Genomic DNA, 18,268 nt, shown 5'->3' with positions numbered 1-18,268 from the left:
AGTGTCCATCCCTCCCCCCACTCCTGAGGAGGGGCTCCGCGGCAGGGGCGGAGGACAACATCCCACGGGCTCTCCGGGATGAGTGGGCTTGACGGCTCCTCACCGTGGGAGGTTGGGGATGGCCCCGTGCTCTGCGTCCCTCATGGTGTAGGGGTTCACACGGTGGGCGCACCAGCAGCCGCGGCCCTGGAACACGGTGTCTGTGACGTGCAGGACCTCATTGCAGTGCACCTGCAGCTCCCCCGGCCCCTTCGCCTGCATGGCCAGGTTGACCCGGATGTAGAAGGAATCTCCTGAGGTCACCACTTTGGCCTCCAGGTCCTGGACCAGCTTCTTATAACCTGATAAAAGGGGACATGAGGGACTGATAAGCTCAGGTTCCAAGGAAGGTTCTAGAATGTGAAAGTAGGACAGAAAGAAGGGCCCTCCCCCGGTATCTTGGAAGATAATTGGTAAAGTCAGTGGGTCGGGGGCTTCCAGCTTAGGCGCTGGGGATTCAGGACACAGGTGACTGAGCAGCTCTGGGGAGTCTGGGTGCTGAGCTGTGGCCCAGCTATGGGCCAAGGATGGGGAGGAGGCTGGGTGGCTGAGCAGGAGTGAGGGGCGGCACCCCTACCCTCAGTGTTGACCTTCACAGACAGGCAGCAGAAGCCGTCCACCCTCCGGAGGAGCCCCAAGGCCTGCTCCAGGGTTGTGTTCTCCAGGGTGGCCTTGAAGGAGGGCTCTGTGGCCTCGTGATCCACCTGAGGGGCAGTGCCAGGGTTAGCATCTTGGACCAGGACTCTGTAGTCACATTCTGAGTTCAGAGAAGCTGGGCAGGGGCTTGGGGCAGCCATGGTGCCACCCTCCTCAGCTGTCCAGGCACCTTGCCCAGACGCGGCCACAGCACTGGAGCCTCGTGGCAGGCTGTGCAGCAGGACAGGGAGGTGGGCCTGGAAGTTGTGTGGACTGCACCGAGCACATTCCTGGGCCCTGGGGGCCACCCACCAACCCAGCCCCGGCCCCTCACCCCTAAAGACCACATATCTTTGTGATACGCAGTTTCCTCTCTTGAAAATAGACTTCTGTTCTAGAACATTCCGGAGTGTTCCAGACCTGGTCTTGTCAGGCTTGAGACTCCTCACTAGGGGAGGGGCTGGCCCACTCTCTCCTGGGGGCTGTGGGTGTGGAGCAGCATCCTGGTGCTGACCTCTCAGTGGGAGGGCAACCCCACCTTCCCCACCTGTGAATACCCCCAAGAGGGCCTCCACTTTGCTCTTGGGTTGAGTTTAGGAGAATGTGCATTTTTGCTATGAGATAAAAATTAAGCCATGTCTTAGGCCATGAGGACTGAGCTGGCCCCAAGGACACCAGGAGTATCTCCAGTACCACAGAGGGACTCTGCTGCTTTACCACCCAGCTGGTGGCTGGGACTCCTGGGACTGCAGGGATGTCACGGGGGCCTTCTGCCGGGGTGGAGTGAGGGATACCTAATGGCCTCCTGCTAGGAGACAGGTGACTGTCCAAGCTAAGGACAGCTTCACTGTGGGCGGCCTGTGGCAAGAGGCTCAAAAGACACTTCTGCCAGGGCACCGGCCCACCCTGCCTGGCCCTTCTCTGGGCCCTCACCAGCCCCTGTCTCCTCCTGGCCCACGGTGAGCCTTGGGCAAGGGGAAAGCCTGCTTTGCATGTTTCTTGGTATTTTTTTAATACTTGAAGTTTAATAATTCTGCTTTTGAGGTCACGTCACAGTCACCCTCCCTGCCCTATGTACTCTATCAGTACATTTATGTTCTCTTCTGGTTTGCACATTTTACAATAAAAAAAAATTGCTGAGGATCACAAGCCTCAGCAACTTAGTGAGGTCTTGTCTCTAAAATATAAAAGAGGGTTGGGATGTGGCTCAGTGGTTAAGCACCAGGGGTTCAATCCCAGTACCCCCCACCCCCACCAAAAAAAAAGTTCCTGGTCCGGGCCGGGGCACAGCTCAGCGGTGGAGGGCTTGCCAGCGCACAAGGCCCTGGGTTCAATGCCCAGCACTGAGGGGGGAAATTAAAGACCCTGTTCAGAACCACCCCAGTAGCCTTCTCACCTGTCCTGGAAAGTCCCAGCTTCCGAGCTCCAGTTTCCCAGAGGCCAGGCTCCGAGAAGCTTGGCCTCCATCCTCCCCCACCTCCCCTAGAGATGAGGGCACACCTCACGCCAGCCTGGTGGGGCTGCGAATCCACTCACATCGCACCCTCCCCGCTCTGACTGCGAGGAGGCTGGCGGGCGTGGGGCCTCGCCCGCTCTCACCTTCACGATTCTGGGTGCCCGGGCGCAAGGCCATCCATCTGCCGCTGAGCCTGGAGTGACCCGGTGAATGAAGATGCCCGTGAGGTTTCCGCCAATGACACGGATCTGCTCCAGCAGGGCACGTCCCTGGAAGGCCAGCACCGTCACCTGGCTCAGGATCTTGCGGGCTGGCCTCCGCCGCACAGGGGCGCTGCTGCAGTGGGCAGAAGCCGAGCTCAGGTGCTGCCCAGGACAGGGCAGCCAAGGCTGTTTCCGCATGGCACCCCCACGCCCCACCCTGGTATCTGGAATTCTCCTCCTCCACCCTCAGTGAGCCTTGGAAAGGGTGAAGCCTGTCTCCTTGGAAAGGCTGTGCCCTCCCTGTGGTGAGAGGACATGGTGGTCACGCTGGGCTCTCTCAGCCCCCAGCTCTGGTTCCCCAGGCACCAGCTCACCTCTCAGGGCTGTCCAGGCTCCTGGAGGACAGCAGCGGGCTGCCCTTCAGGCTGGGGGAGGTCTGGGAGGAAAGTGGGAGCTTAGCGGTCACAATTCAGAGGTCCCCACTGCTGACCCCACTGACCTGTGCAGTCCCGGCACCCCACCCCCACCCCGACCCCGCTGGTTCGGCACCCCCTCCTGGTCCCTCCCTTTGCTGGACACTAGAAGGTCTTTTCCTCCCTCCTCTTCCTCTGTGCTTAGCACCTGATCTCACCTTTCCTAAAACCAGAGGGAGCACTGACAGCTGTGTCTCGGGAGACCTGCATGAGTGGCCGACATCTCTGGACACGGGGATGTTTCTCCCAGAACCTGGATTTCTGATTTCACTTAGAAACCCAATCCAGCACGACTTTGGCTGGGCCTGCCTCTCCACAGGGGCATTTCTGCAGACCGCGGCAGGTCAAGGACTAGATGCTCCCCTGGCTCCCAGGCCCTGGCCTTTGACTTTGCAGCCCCGTGAGCAGGAGGCAGGTGCCCTGGAGCTTTGAGCCTGTGCTTCTCACCCTGCAAATGGGCGGCGAGCACCAGCGGAATCCTAACGGCTGTCTGCTGTAGGAACCTGTGCTCAGCTCAAGGCAAACATCCATTTGTGATTGTGCTTAAAAATCCCAGTTAAATCCATCGTACGTACTCTGGATGTATTGGGGGTCAATGCCACTACAGTGTTTAAAACTGAGGCACCAGGCAGAATCCTGCCCGACAGAAGCAAAGAGGACCAAGCACTTCCAGGTCATGATCTCACAGCCAGCTGCTTGCCTTGGGTGGGCTAAGTTTGCCACTGGTACAAACAAAAACATGTCTGAGCCTGCAAGGTTAAGGTTTCTGGTCACTGGCACCCACAGAACCACAAGGCCACCTGTGCAGAAACAGTGCGGGGCACTTGCGCCCCCTGGTGGCTACAGGGTGATCTGCAGATGGGAGCTAAGCACCTACTGTGCAGGGAGCCAGTATTCTCAAGGGGCTCATGCACCTGGGAGGGAGAAGGGAGCAGTCCAATCACAGACAGAATAAGCCCCAGGAGAATCAGAGACCAACACCCAAGAGGGGGGATGCTCCTAGCAGGTGGACCACAGCCTGTGGTGTGCCCCGCCAGGAGCAGCTGGGCACCTAAGCCTGTTAGTCGCCTCCTGACAGCCTGGGAGGCCCAGTGGTCCAGAGTAGAGCAGTGGGGGACACACACGCTAAGCTGGACATGGCTATGAATAACTCCCCTGGACTCTATGTGAGGCACAGAGACAGAGACCCCACTGAGCAGAGAGCAGCTGGGCTTTGGCCTGAGTGGCCAGGCGGTCAGTCTGGACAAGGGGTGAGCTGAGGTCAAGCTCACCCCTACCTGCCAGTCCTCAGGCGGTCTCACGTGTGGCCCTGCAGCTTGGCCAGCAGCCCGGGAGGGGTGGACACTGCAGCGGTCTGGGGGTGATCACACTCACCTGCCCTGTCCAGAATCTCGTAGTCCAGGTCTGTGTCATCCCCCTTGGCTCCTGGAGGGGCTCCTAGGTCTACCTCCAGGATTCCCGGGAAGCTTCTGTGAAGTACAAGGAGCTGCTCAGGTCATGTTGCCCACTACTACAGGGGCCTGGAGGCTCCAGTTCCTTCCCAAGCAGCTGTGTCCATGCCCAGATGGTCCAGGGGCTAGCTCAGTGTCCCCCGTGAGCTGGACCTCACGGTTGCATCCCACTCTACCTTAAAGACTCGGGGTCTTCCCGGAAGTCCTCTGTCACCCGCTTATACAGGGACTGCTGGCTGGGAGGCACAGGGCTGCTGGAGCGGAAGCTGTCCATGGGTTCCCCGGCTGGACTTGGCGCTCAGGTCCCACCAGAGCTGGGACTGGAGGAGGGCGGTGGAGGGTGGCATCACCGAGAGGGGGCGCGGGAGGGAAGGGAGAGCACATCAAGGTCCCGGCCATGGAACCAGGATCTCTGCAGCTGTTTTGTGTTTAGTATCACTGGGCTCTCAGGATCCTGCTGGGTGGGCATCCTGTTCCATCTGGTACAGAAAGCAACCAAGGCCCGAAGAGGCGCAGTTCCTGCTGGTGAGGGAGGAGCTGGGCCTCCTGGAGGGAGGCTGCTTTCAGAGCAGGGTCTGACGAGGACCCCAGGAGTACAGAGTTGCTCTGAATTTACTGTCTGAGAATTCCCTGAGCACCTACTGTGTGCTGAGCCCTGTGCTAGTGTCCATGTACCCCTGAGGACAGGTGTTCTTCCTGGGGTAGGGGATCCATAGGCAAATGCACACCAGGGAGTGGGGTGTGCCACAGCAGGGTGTGGGCAACATGGGTGGGGAAGCCCTGGTGCCTTCCTGGAGGAAGTGACAGAGGAGCCAGGTGGGCAGGTATGGGGCTGTGGCACATTGCAGCTAAGGCCCTGGAGAGGCCCAGAGGGAGCCACGAGTGGGTTCCTGGGACATCATAGGTGCAGGAGGGAGGGAGCCAGTTTGGAGCTGCTGAGGCCCCTTTGCTTCCCAGTCCCTACCACGGCGGCCAGGAGGAATGTGCTACACCTGGGGCAGTGAGGGCACAGGGCGGAAGCCGCTCCTGCCCAGCGTGGGGTCCTGGTGGAACTCGGAGTGGCCCCTGCTCTTGTGTCAGGGTTCTGGGGAGGTCGCCTGGCTCTCCACAACTGTCCAAGAGGTTGGCCAGCAGGTGGGCCTGAGCAGGTTGCCCTGTGGGATGCAGGACAGTGTGGGGAGGCTGTCATGCAGGAAGGAGACACCAAGGCCAGCTGGGGCAGTGGCCCAGTGCGCTAGCCTGCCTCCGGTCCTCTCTCCCAGCTAATGGTAGCCCTTAGCAGGGGTGCCTCTGCCTCACCCTGGGCATGCTGGACCCACATGCCCTCTAGGGTGAGACCACCTCTTGGCTTTGCCAGAGGATGTGAGTAGGTGCGGGGGACTCAAGGTTCCAGAGACTGGAGTGGGTCAGACCACCCGGGAGCCCTCTGTGCCCAACAGAGCTGCACCCCCAAGTTCACGTCCACTGGTGACCTGAGATGTGCCTTTGGGACTAGGATCTTTGTGTGAAATGGAGCCCGATGGAGTCAGAATGGACCAGAGGGGCCCTGACTCCCCCAGCCTGGGCCTCCCTGCCTGGGCCTCCCTGCCTGGGCCTCCCTGCCTGGAGTGTGCCCAGGGGCCTGGCCCAGCCTGTGCTGCTGCCGGAGACATGGAGCCTCCAGGAAGTGGGGCCTGAGGGAGGAAGTTAGGTTGTTGGGGGTGGCCCTCAGAGGGGGTGCTGGGACCCACCCCTCTCCCTCTCTGCTTCCTGCCACAGTGAGGTAAGGGCTCTGCTCCATCACAGGCCCCTGCTGCCTCGCACCACAGCCACAACAGAGCCAGGCAGCCACGGCCAAACCTCTGGAACCGAGCCAAAATAAACCTCCTTCCGTTAAGTGGATGACCTCAGTCATTTTGTGTCGGCATTAGAAAGCTGACTAACACATGTTCTCAAAGGAGGAAACTTGGGCCCAGAGGCACCACAGGGCTCATCGCAGGAAGATGAAGGCAGAACCTGAGTGATGTGGTCACCAGCTGAGGAGGCCAGGAGCCACCCGGAGCTTGAAGAGCTATCGGAGTGTGGCCCTGCTGACACCCTTTGATTCTAGATTTCTGGCCTCAAGAGCTGCCAGGGAATTGGTTCTCACTGACTGGACTCTCCCAGTGGTATTGACCTCTCCCCACCGGGACAAGGGGGTGGAGATGCCTGTGGTCCAGATGGAGGGTGGCGGGGCTGTGCATGGCAGAGGAGCTGGGCGGCAGGAGAGCTGCTTACCTCGGTGGAGCTGAGGAGGCTGCAGCTGCTGTCCACCCCTGGGCACACCGCATGCATCCGCACCAGCCGCTGCTTCCCCCGCGGGCAGGGCTCCCTGGCCTCCCTGGCCTCCCGGGCCTCCTGGGCCTCCACTTCCTGCTTGGGGCCAGAGGGGTCCTTAATTCAGGAAAGCTACCTGGGGTGCCCAGGGCTTTCCAGTGGGTCACTGCCCTGCAGTGTCTTTTCATAGGCTTCCAGGAAGAACAACCCCTGTCCTCGGAGCAGGGGACCCCAGCGCGCAGGAGCCAGCCACCAAGGAGACCAGCAGCACTGGAGAGGTGGCGTCTTAGAGAAGGCGCGAGTAAAGACGCGCGATATAGATACTTAACACAATTGTATTCTGCATAGAAAACAGGGCGCCTGGGGGACAGCTCAGTGACAGAGCACTCCGCCTAGCGAGCCCAGGGCCCTGGGTTCTGTCCCCAACGCCATGAAAAACAAGAGCAGAGGAGAAAAAGAAAAAGAGAGCGCTGAAGGGACCGAGCTCCACACCCACAAGGAGCATGGTTTGCTTCTTGGTGGCTGTCCCTTTACGTGTCTGTGTGTCTAACGCTGTTGGGGTGAGGAGGAAGAGCCACTGCCCCCCCACTCACCTCTGCTGAGTCCCCAGACCCGGGGTGCCTGGGCAGCGCTGCCTGTGGACCAGGACCAGAGGGCTCTGATCTCTGGGACCAGAGCTCCCTGTGCTACTCGCTCTTGGACACGACTCTGACATTTTGGAAAGCGTCATCTATGCACGGCTGCCCATGGAGCCGCTCTCCACCAGGCCCCGGACCTCTGCTAACCCTCCCTGTCTGTAACAGGCTGGTATTTTCAGAAAAGGAGATGTGGCAGAGGCTGGGTGTGCCTATGTGCTTCGTCAAGACATCAAAGCCCCACCTCCTGTGGGAACTGGCCGGCAGGCAGAGGGACAGCTGGACAGCCTACCTGCCAGGACTGCTGTGGCCCAGCCTGGGCTCAGCTCCTCCTCTCCAGCCCCCTTCCTGCCGCCTCCTTGAAACAGCCCTGAGCCTGGTGCTGGCCACAGAGCACTCACCCCTGCTGTGGGCTCTGCCTGTAGCTTGCAGAGCTGGGTGCGCAGCTCGCAGACCTCAGCGGTCAGCTCGAACACTCTTCTGCGGAGGGAGTCCTTCTCCGTCAGGCTCTGAGAAATCGCCAGCTGGGCTCTGTCCCTTGCAGAGTACGCCTGTGGGCCATGACAGGACAGTCAGGAGGCTGGGCCATCAAGTCGAGGGGGCCTCAGCTGGAGAAAGCACCACTGCAGGTGGGCATTTCCCGGGAACTCTCCCAGTGAGGAGACTCACACACCGTCCCCTTCACTCCGTGTATGCACATGTGGTTTTAATAAAAGCCACCATCTGGGGTGGACTTTCTTAATGTCTTGTGCCGGGAACGAAGGCAGGGTGTGTAGTGGAGGTGGGGGAGTTAAGAGACCTCGGGTAGACCAAGGAAAGGGACCTTGAAGTCTGGAACCAGCCTCCATCCAGGACAGGCAGAGCCTCAGCCTCACCCAGACACAAGTGTGAGGCAGCAGAGGTGGCACGGGCTCCCAGGCTGGACCAGCGAGGAGTGAGGGTGGCATGTGTGTCCTCCTGGCCCTGGCCCGGCTCCCGGGTACCTGGTCACGCTCCTTCTGCAGCTCGACCACCTGGCCCTGCAGCGTGTTCATCTTCTCCCTGTACAGCTCACAGTCCATCTGTGTCTTCCGGAACTGGAGCAGGGTCTGCTCTTTCTCCTCCCAGTACTGGACAGAGGGGGCAGGGCCCTGGAGGTCAGTGGCTCTGAGGGCCTGGGTGGGGGAGGGGTGGGGAGCGAGGGGGCAGGTGGTTCCAGAGGGAGGAGAGTGGACTCCTGCTGGTTTCTGCAGGGCGGGGTTAGGGGTGTGACAGGAGCCGTCCTGAGCTCAGGCATAGCAAGCACTGCACGCAGGTGGTGTTTAGCTTGATGTCACAATTTCCCCCACCCTGCCTCATCCCCTCCCACGGCTCCTTTCTTCCTCTTCTCCCCTCCATTAAATCCCTGGCTGTCACTCTGGCCTCCCCAAGCCCTAGAAATCACCCTGGACTTCAGTGACTCTGCCTGGCCGTAGCCTGGGCTTGACCTGGCTCTGACCAAGCATCGGATAGAATGTGCCATCAAACTGGGTAAGCAAACCCGACGGCCCAGCAAGGACGAGGAGCCCGTCTTCCCACGGATGCAGCCTGCAGACATGGGGTCACCGGATCCCAGGGGGGCTGCTGCTGCTCACCTCTTTCCGCTGCCTCTCCGCGGCCACCGCCCGCTCCCGCAGCGAGTGGATGCGGTCCACCAGCTCCTGCTTGCTCTCCAGGGCCTCGTCCAGGTTCTGCTCCAGAATGTCCTTCTCTGCCTGGTGGACAGAGAGGCCTGAGCTCCCCAGGGGCCCCCGGCTGGGGAAAAGGCCCCCCCGGTGCAGGAGCCCTCAAGGCCAGGGTTGTGTGGGGGGTCACCCCACTACTGACCACCAGGCTGGAAGAAGCCACGGGAAGGCCCCAGTCACATTTGGGAAAAGACGTTTCAGTTCTAATGCTGCGTGGTCAACGAGTCAGAGGGTCAGGGAAGCTGGGGACATCTGAAGGACAACTTCTTTAAGTCCCTTGACCTTCTCCTTCACACACTGAGCTTGAAGGAGGGATGAGCCAAAGGGTGGACTCAGCACCTTCCAGAAGGGAGCCCAGAACCATGGCACATGCCAGGCTGCATGATGGTGTGCCAGGTGGCCAGTGGTGTTTATAGAGGGCATTTCTCACTAAATATCTGCTTTTTTTGATACCAGGGATTGAACTGAGGGCACTCAACCACGGAGCCACATCCCCAGCCCTTTTTAGATTTTTATTTAGAGTCAGGGTCTCACTGGGTTGTGTAGGATCTTGCTAAGTTGCTGAGGCTGGCTTTAAACCTGTGCCTCCTGAGCTGCTGTGATTTCAGGGGTGTGCCACTGAGCCTGGTTCCTTAACCCCTCTTTTGTGGGAAGAGGAGGGAAGCGGAGAGAAGGTGGCGGAGGGCTGTGTGGCTGGGGCACAGCCCTTGTCCAGTGTGTGCCAGGCCTGGGTCCACCCCCAGCACGCACACACATGTGGACACCCCCAGCTAGTGCCCAGGGGAGCAGCTGACCTGTGGAGAGAACGGAGCCTACCAGGCTGAACGTCAGCGAGCGCAGTTTCTCATTCTCCTCCCTCAGGCGGGCCAGCTCCTCACCGCCCTCCTCCAGGTCATCGGCCATCTTCAGGGACCTCTCTCGAAATTCCCGCTCACAGGACGACACCATCTGCACCCGCTGCAGCTCCTGCTTCGCCAGGTACAGCTGTCCAGGGAGGAGGGCGAGGACGCCAGGTGAGCAGCTTCCAGCCAGGACGGGGGCCTGGAGGCTTCTCCAGCTCATCATCCAGGACGCTGTTCACACGCAGGGATCCCCGCCAGAAAGTGAAGGGCCGTCCCAGGGCATGGAGCAGGGCGCCCCCAGCCAAGACCCTGGGACGAGGGACCCAGTCTGCGCCAACAGCGGGTGCCCAAGTTGGGGGAGGGGAGGCACCTCCCGTCAGGAGCCAAGGCCAGCGGTTGCCCAGGCCACCACCTGGGCACCAAGGCTCGGACAGGCTGGCGAGTAGGGGACACTTGCTGGTCCCCAAGAGCCTCCCCAGATGGCCTGTGAGTTGCAGGGGTGAGGAAGAAATGGCGATTCTGTCATGCAGGAAGCGGGCGGCACCTGACCAGATGGTCAACGGCAGCAGCCCCTGACGGGTGGCCAGCAGCATGCCTCCAGGCGGTACCCAGTGGACCCAGCAAAGGTACAGAACCTCGGACCCTCTCTGGGAACCAGGAGACAGACCCCAACTCTGCCATGAAAGTATCAGTGATCTTCAAACTCATGCGTCCCCCAGGCCCAGAAGGGCCGTGGGAGGTTCCAGACTGAAGAGGCTGCGAGGCAGGACAAGCAGAGCCATCGCCTGCCCCTGGCTGGAGAGAAGTGCCCCAGGGGACTCCATGTGGGTAAGTGAGGGTGTCAGGCCACAGGGGATGAAGGACCACATGGATGCAAATTAACAGAAAAGAGAGCTGTGTGGTTACATAAGAAAACACCCTGTTTTTAGGAAATACACTTTTCAATGTTTGGGAATAGAGGGCCACGGGTATGGGCTGGGGGTGTAGCTCAGTGGTAGAGCGCTTGACTCACATGCCTGAGGCCCTGGGTTCGGTCCCCAGCACCACGTGAAAATAAACAAATAAAGATATTTGGCCCATCTACAACTAAATACATATATATAAAGGCCACAGATATAACTCTGAAGTCGGGGTGTGGGTGTGTGTGTACAGAGGGCCCTTATGAACATGGGGTATTCTCTGTACTATTTTAACTGTGGGTTTTTTTAAGAATAAAGTTGGGGCTGGGGATGTGGCTCAAGCGGTAGCGCGCTCGACTGGCATGCGTGCGGCCCGGGTTCAATCCTCAGCACCACATACAAACAAAGATGTTGTGTCCACCGAAAACTAAAAAAATAAATATTAAAATTCTCTCTCTCTCTCTCTCAAAAAAAAAAAAAGAAAGAATAAAGTTGAAGTTATTTCTAAATAAAAAGTTAAAATTCAAAACTTAAAACAAACACCTGGGGGCTTGGTGTAGCTCCCTGGTAGAGCACGTGCTTCACATGCTTAGGTTCGAATTCTAGCACCAAAACAAAATAAAGCAAAAATAAAGGCCAAGATCACAGGATAATCCTCAATATTGAAAGAGCACATATGAATCAATAAGAGGACAGTCTCCCAAGAGAAAATGAGCTGAAGGCACTGCCCTAACCCAGAGCCAGTGGAGGACAAAGGCAAGTGACAGAGATGTCACCGCACTCCTGGGGCAGTGGTCAAGGTGGGTCTTCTAATCTGGAGCCCAGCATAGCCAGACCTGCCTCCAGATGCTGTGGTGGGCAGCTCACACCAGGCCATCCAGGCCACGGGGAATTACAGGGCAGGGCAGGCTCGTAGCCGTGCGGGCTCAGCACAGCCCCTCAGGAGGCCCCTGGGAGAGCTGGGATCGACTTCCCGGGGGGCCTCAGTCCAGGGTCTGGGCAGGGAGATGTGCACAAGGAAGAGGTCTCCAGGCAGGCAGACTGACGTGTAAAGGCCCCAGGGTGGGCAGCAGCAGGGTCAGGCTGGGCCCACCACCCGCAGCGAAGGCTGTCCCTGCTACCTCCTCCTGCAGACTGCGGCCTCGCGAGGTGGCCAGCTCCTTCTCCTGCAGCGCGTTGCTGTAGTGTAGCGAGAGGCTTAGCATCTCATCCTTCAGCTTCAGCACCTCGTGGAAGTGGGCGCTGAGCTCCCGCTTCATGCGGCTGTGGTCGGCCTCCAGTTGGCACAGGCCCTCGGCACGGGCCTCGGCCAGGCCCAGGCGCTCCTGCAACCTCTGGCACTGCCGCAGCACAGCCTCCCTCTGGGCCTTCTCCTGGGCCAGCTCCTCCTGCAGGCTGCCGATGGCCCCCGCCAGACACTCAGTCAGCTTAGACGTCTCCATGAGGCCTGCGGGGTGGAGGGCAGGGGTGAGGCGCTGCCACCTCGCCTGACCCTCGTCTCCAGCCTCCAGTCTCTGCATCCCGACCCCCATGCAGGCCCCAGCCCTAACCTGTGTGTGGTAAAATCTTCCAGGCCTCCAGGCACTTGGTATCATGGTTAAATGAACAGCAGGGTGCGTTAAATAAAAGCAGGCCCCACCTTTACCTAGACAGGTGTGCCAGGGTGCCACAGGTTCTGCTCCCTCTGCCTCTGAAAGGGCCTCTCAGCCCATCTGAGATCTGGGACCCAGGTGCTGTCTCATTGACCTCCAAGAAAGGCCGGCCTGTGCCTCTCCCCTCTGGGATGCAGGTTCTCCCAGGGCTCTTAGAGTGCTGGGTGAGTGAGGATGGACCTTGTAGGGCCCAAGGTCCAGGGTCCTTTTCCTGCCCATCCAGTGCATGGAGTAGGGGTGCAGGGACACAGACCATGGCCTCCATCAAGAGGAAGTTGGGGGAGTCCTGTAACGCAGTGTGGGGGGTGCCCACCATCCACACACAGGCCCTGCTCTCACCGCTGAAGTTGCTGGCATCCACGTCGGGCTGCAGCCCCGTGACCAGGGTGTAGACATCAGGGTTGTGGAACTTCAAGCTCTCCAGGAAGGCGATGGCGCCATTCTTTCCGCGGGTCTTCAGCAAGTCCAGCAGGTGCCCTTGGGGAGAGACCATCACTTAGCTACCAGGGCTCAGGGCGGGAGGACTGGCTTCCTGCCAGGGAGGGCTGAGTGGGAGTGTCCTTGACAAAGAGGACAGTGAGGGGCAGTGAGGAGGTGGAGGTCCTGGGAGACAGGAGCCCTCTCTGCTGGAGGCTCATGGAGTAGGACCTGGTGATGACTTGACCCCGCTCAGCTTAACAAGGCAAAGTCCACGTTTATAAACTCGCTGCTACAGCGACTCCAGAGCTCTGCCCAGGGTTAGGCCTGCAGGGCGAGGTCACGCACAGACACATCTGGGGTTGTGCCCAGTGATACCCAGGGGGGCCCCAGAGAGCCTTGGGGGCCCCCAAGCCCAGGCCCAGATCTCATATTTCTCAACTCCATTAATAGCTGGGATTCACCTATGAACCAAGAGGCACACACACCATGGTCTTAATAGCTACCACTTATTGCCTGATCTTATGGCGAGGCAGAGAGTGTGTCCTCAATGGTAACTCGTTAGTTCTCCTAACGATCTTCTCTGGTAAAGCCATTAGCATGTCCAGTGGGACACGTGAATACAGCCTGTCGGACCACTGGAGTGGGTTCCAAAGACATCTGTAGTGGGCCCCCAGATACGTCCACCTGAGATCTTTGTGTGTGAGTCCCTTTGGGCACACGGTCTGCAAATGTAACTAAGTTAGAGATCTTGGGGTAAGACCATCCCACGAGAGCAGGTAAGCCCCAAATCCAGGGACAAGTTTCTCATAAGAGACCCCAGGAGACAAGACACAGAGGAAAGACCCCTCTGAAGGGGGAGGCAGAGCCTGGAGGGATGGGACCACAAGCCAAGGGACACCTGGAGTCACAGAAGATGGAAGAGGCGGGCAGGGTCCTTCCCTGGAGCCTCCAGGGGGAGGGCGACCTGCGGCACTGATGTCGGACTTCTGGCCCGTGAGCAGACACATCATCCAGTGTGCGTCTGTGGGTGCTGCTGGTGCTGGGCCTCACTCACCTCAGGCATGTGCTCTGCCACTGAGCTACCCTCCACCCCGTTGCTGGTTAGTGTCGTTGCCGTTGTTTTGTTTTGGTACTGGGGATGGCGCTGAGCTACACCCCAAGTCTTTGGTACTGGGGATGGCGCTGAGCTACACCCCAAGTCTTTGGTACTGGGGATGGCGCTGAGCTACACCCCAAGTCTTTGGTACTGGGGATGGCTCTGAGCTACACCCCAAGTCTTTGGTACTGGGGATGGCGCTGAGCTACACCCCAAGTCTTTGGTACTGGGGATGGCTCTGAGCTACACCCCAAGTCTTTGGTACTGGGGATGGCGCTGAGCTACACCCCAAGTCTTTGGTACTGGGGATGGCGCTGAGCTACACCCCAAGTCTTTGGTACTGGGGATGGCGCTGAGCTACACCCCAAGTCTTTGGTACTGGGGATGGCTCTGAGCTACACCCCAAGTCCTTTTTATGATCTATTTTGAGCCTGGATCTCACCAACTTGTCCAGGCTGGCCTTGAACTCGGGATCCTCCTGCCTCAGCCTCCAGAGTTGCTGGGTTTATGGGTGTGCACCACTGCACCCAGCCCCATTGCTGTGTTTTAAATCATTGTGTTCAGGGTCGGGTGGCCCTAGGGGATTAACAGTGTTCCCAAAGTCTGCAACTCCCATCCCCCTGGTGTGCTCCACAGCCCTGCTGTGGGCCCTGCTGGAGGGGCTTCACGGCTAGGGGCCAGGTGTGTGGCTCTGGCTGGGCAGGAAGAGCCCAGCTGGAGTCCAGGGGCTGGGGGTGCTGGGGCCCAGTTGGCGGCACACCCTCCGGGCTCACCGACTCTCATGGCGCTGTTGGTGAAGCGGGAGCTGTGCAGGACCTCCTCCTCGTCCAGCTGGCCCAGCACCTTGGCCTGGCGCAGGTAGGGGGTGAGGCGGCTGGGGCAGATGCTGCGCACGATCTTGTAGCGGTGGCTCTCCATCAGCTCCCACAGAGTCTCCTCGTCCAGGGACGTCAGTGTGGAGTCTGTGCGGCACAGCTCCGCCATGCCTGGGTGCTGCCACAACCTGGAAGGGGCACAGGAGGGCTGGAACCCAAGAACTGGCTTCAGGGATCCAGGAGGACGCTGCCCACATCGTGGGAGAGAACAGCTCAGAGAGGAGGGCAGGTTCCAGGCCAACCTAGGGAGACCCTGTCTCAAAATAAAAATTAAAAAGGGCTGGGGGTACAGCTCAGTGGTAGAGCACCCCTGGTTCCATCCTCACCACCAAAAAATAAAAAATAAAAAGGCCAAGTGACTACAGAGACAGAGAGGGCTCAAGCCAGGACTGCGCAAGGGTGGCTCCAGAAGCCAGAGGGCAGGAGGGCTCTTCCCAGGGGCCCTGCCGGCACTTTGACCTGAGGTTTTGACCTCCAGGACTGTCAGAGAATAAAGGTCTGTTTTAAGCAGCCCAGCGAGGGGCCCTGTTGTAGCAGCTCCAGATGCAAGGGCAGGGATACAGATGGCAGGAGAGCACCACAGAAATAGACGAAGAAAGAAGCCCCGACGCCCTCACCTCGCAGCTGGCGGGGCACGGGCTTCAAAAGGCGAAGAAGCAGAGCAAATGGCGGGAGAGACAGGTTCCTGGAGGGAGCCCAGTCGGCTCCACCACTGGCCTCACAAGCCCCAGCTCTGTTTGCACAAAGTGCGTCCAACCAGTCCCTGCTCAAGCCCCTGAAGACTGGCTGTCCATGTGGCCCGCAGACCTCAACCTATGGCCCAGAGGTCACGTGCCCCCTCCCACCCCCAGGAACACGCCCTGGGCACCTGGCTTTGTGGGTGAGCTGGGTTCACAGCTGTGTTCCTGCTGGAGTCTCTGCCTGCCCCGCTGCACTGGCTCAGGTCAGCCCATTAATCCACCTAAATAACATAAGGACGTTTCTAAACTGCAGACTGGCTCAAGCATATAAAACCGGTCCTGCCCGTGATGTGCCCACGAACCCACGGTGCAGATTCCACACCAACATTTGGCACATCAGACTTCTGCTTAAGGAAATGTCACAGGGACTTGGAACCTGCCTTTGCTAAAGACAGACTCCTCACCGGGGCCTGCAAAGGTAGGGAACTCAGCACCTCCGCCCCAGTTTGCCTCTGGCTCCTTTGCCCTGCCTTGCCTTGATTCCAGGAACAACTTGTGTAATAGTATCAGACATATGGACTGGTACGTTCCACCTGTTTTTAGGTTTATCTTCTTGGCCTATGAGCGTGGCACTAGGGGTGTCCCCAGGGCCTCTCGCGAGCCAGGCTGCACCCAGTCTGGAGGCGTGTGGTGCTGACAACTGCAGCTCCATATGACGGAGGCCCATTTGACTCTGACTGCCTCTCTGGCTTGGTCTTTTCCCTTCTGAGTTCTCTTAAGCCACCCTCTTCTGCAGTCACTTTGGATTCAGGAACAAGTCTCACAGAATATCTTCTGACAAGAGGCAAAGCTATTCCCAGCCAACAGCAACTTTCTTTTTTGTGGGGGTAGGGGGGCCAGGAATTGACCCCATGGGTGATCTACCACTGAGCCACATCCCCACCCCTTTTATTTCTAGACGGGGTCTCACTAAGTTGCTGAGGCTGGCTTTGATCTTGTGATCCTTCTGCCTCAGCTTCCCGAGCAGCTGGGATGACAGTAAGTTTGTTATCACAACAAAACCCTGCATGACTGATCCCGAAATAATGATCGAACAGTCCTGACCAAGATCACCCCGTCTGCTAGCTCTGCGACCCCCACCTGTGCAGACCCAACCCTGGCCTTCATGTCCCTTCCTATAAAACCTCAATGTCCTTGAGCCCCTTGAAGCCAGGGCCAAGGCCTCCCGGTGAACCTGCCCTGACTTAAGCTCTTTCCCTGCCTCTGCCACCCTCAGGTCTTGGTTTGGCGTCTTGGAGTGCGTAGCCCGGTTCAGTCCACTGGGACCCCCAGAGCCGGGCCTCTGCCCTGGAACTCTGGAAATGTGTTCACTCTGTTCCTTTTGAAGCTGAGCCTGGATTCAATATGCCAGGGGACCACAGCTGGCTGAGCGCTGCTCCTGTGGCTGGACCGCGTCAGCTGTCCTCCAGCACAGTGCTGTGCTGACCATCCTGGTGCATCTCTGGGCACAGTGGAGAGCATTTCTCAGGTCCATGATTCCCACTGTTTGATTCTCTTGTTTGGAACGACAGGCTGGACCAGCTGTAGCCAAGTGCTCACTGGGAGGCCTGCACCCTGAGCACACCTGGAAATCAGGCCACCAGCCCTTGCAGACTGAAAATGGACAATGATGTTGGAGTCCTGCCTCTGTGAAGAGCCAGCAGCCCATCCCAGAAGCCTGGGCTGCAGCAGGTACTCACCGAGGGGCTGGGGTCTGCTTCTGCACGCACTCCAGGTGGTGGGATGGGGTCTGTCCCTGCAGCCACGGTCCTCAAGCCCTGGGCCAGGCGTGCTGCTGCTGGCTGCCAAGGGGATAGGGCTGGGCAGGAAGAGCCTGAAACCAAACAGTGCCAGATGACACTGTGACAGCTCTGTTGAACCACATGACCTGCTCCAAAAGTCAAAGTTCAGGCACCAAAGACTAACACAGTGGGGAGAGAAAAAGAAAGTGCCAGGTGCCACTGAGTCACGGAACTCTCCCCCAGCAGGCACCAGCCCCGGGTCCATCCCCACAGCCCCCACTCACACAGGGTAAACTCTGCTCCAGGAACTCACAGGGGCATCCTGCCATGGCCTCCTCAGCCACTGGGTAGGCGGAAGCAGACTTCCAGAGTGAGTCTGAGCTTTGAACCCTGGAGCTAAGGAGGATGGAAGGCCACAGCCCTGACCAGTGTCAAAAGGCCTGCCTGGGGCCAGTTCCCGCTAACACCTCCCTCAAGCCTTCCTGTGCAGACAGGAAAAGTGCTGGAAGGGAGGCGGTGGGGCCCAGGCCCAGGAAGAGGCCAGGGATGAGGCAGTGGGAAGTGGGGCAGAGTAGAAAAGAACAGGAAGGTGGCAGGAACAGAGATAAAAGGAAGTCAGGAGGTATAGCTGAACCTGAAAGCCGTGCTGTGGCTCCTCCACCTCAGTCCCCAAGCCAGTTGTCCCTCAGGCCGTCACGCCCAGGTTTATGGGAAATCTATAAATCTTCACTCCCAACCTCAGTTACTGTAAGTTCACTTATGTAAGAAAATGACCTTGTGCCGTGTTAATTAGCCAACTTAATAAATCAGGTTAAGCAAGAGAGAGACACTATTTAAAAAAACATAATCCAGGGTACCTTCTGATGTTGTTTACTGGCCAGACCATGGAGACACCGTCACCCTGAGGACCCTCAACCAACCATCTGGAGCACCAGACTCATGTCATTGTCACATGCCTTCCCATGCTCACCTCGCCAAGTTTCCTTTAAGAGAAGAGCCTGAGAACCTGGAATGTCCCTTACTCGGTAGACGGCCCACATTCTCTCTCCAAGGTGTCTCTGCTTTCCCAACATATCTCTGCTATGCCTCCAGCTGATGTGTCCTTAAATTCATTTCTGTGACATTTGTCAAG

General features: G+C 58.7%; 1 protein-coding gene across 1 annotated transcript; it reads right to left on the bottom strand.

The window, feature by feature from the left end:
• Nucleotides 1-37: 37 nt before the first annotated feature.
• On the bottom strand, nt 38-17,229 carry CARD14 (caspase recruitment domain family member 14). Its single transcript, XM_081271722.1, is given in 19 exon segments — nt 38-341; nt 617-743; nt 2,275-2,283; nt 2,285-2,310; nt 2,313-2,467; nt 2,709-2,752; nt 2,754-2,770; nt 4,182-4,276; nt 4,435-4,538; nt 4,540-4,578; nt 6,515-6,634; nt 7,590-7,739; nt 8,172-8,297; nt 8,802-8,921; nt 9,708-9,875; nt 11,754-12,079; nt 12,624-12,761; nt 14,574-14,803; nt 17,095-17,229. Coding segments are annotated over 18 exon segments (2,217 nt in total). The 5' UTR covers nt 14,785-14,803; nt 17,095-17,229; the 3' UTR covers nt 38-99.
• Between the last annotated feature and the right edge of the window lie 1,039 nt (nt 17,230-18,268).

Source organism: Spermophilus citellus, assembly GCF_964194105.1.
Source record: "Spermophilus citellus genome assembly, chromosome: 17".
Classification (NCBI taxonomy): Eukaryota; Metazoa; Chordata; class Mammalia; order Rodentia; family Sciuridae; genus Spermophilus; species Spermophilus citellus.
Note: the sequence above shows the minus strand (reverse complement) of the source record. Positions and strands in the feature narration are given on the sequence as shown.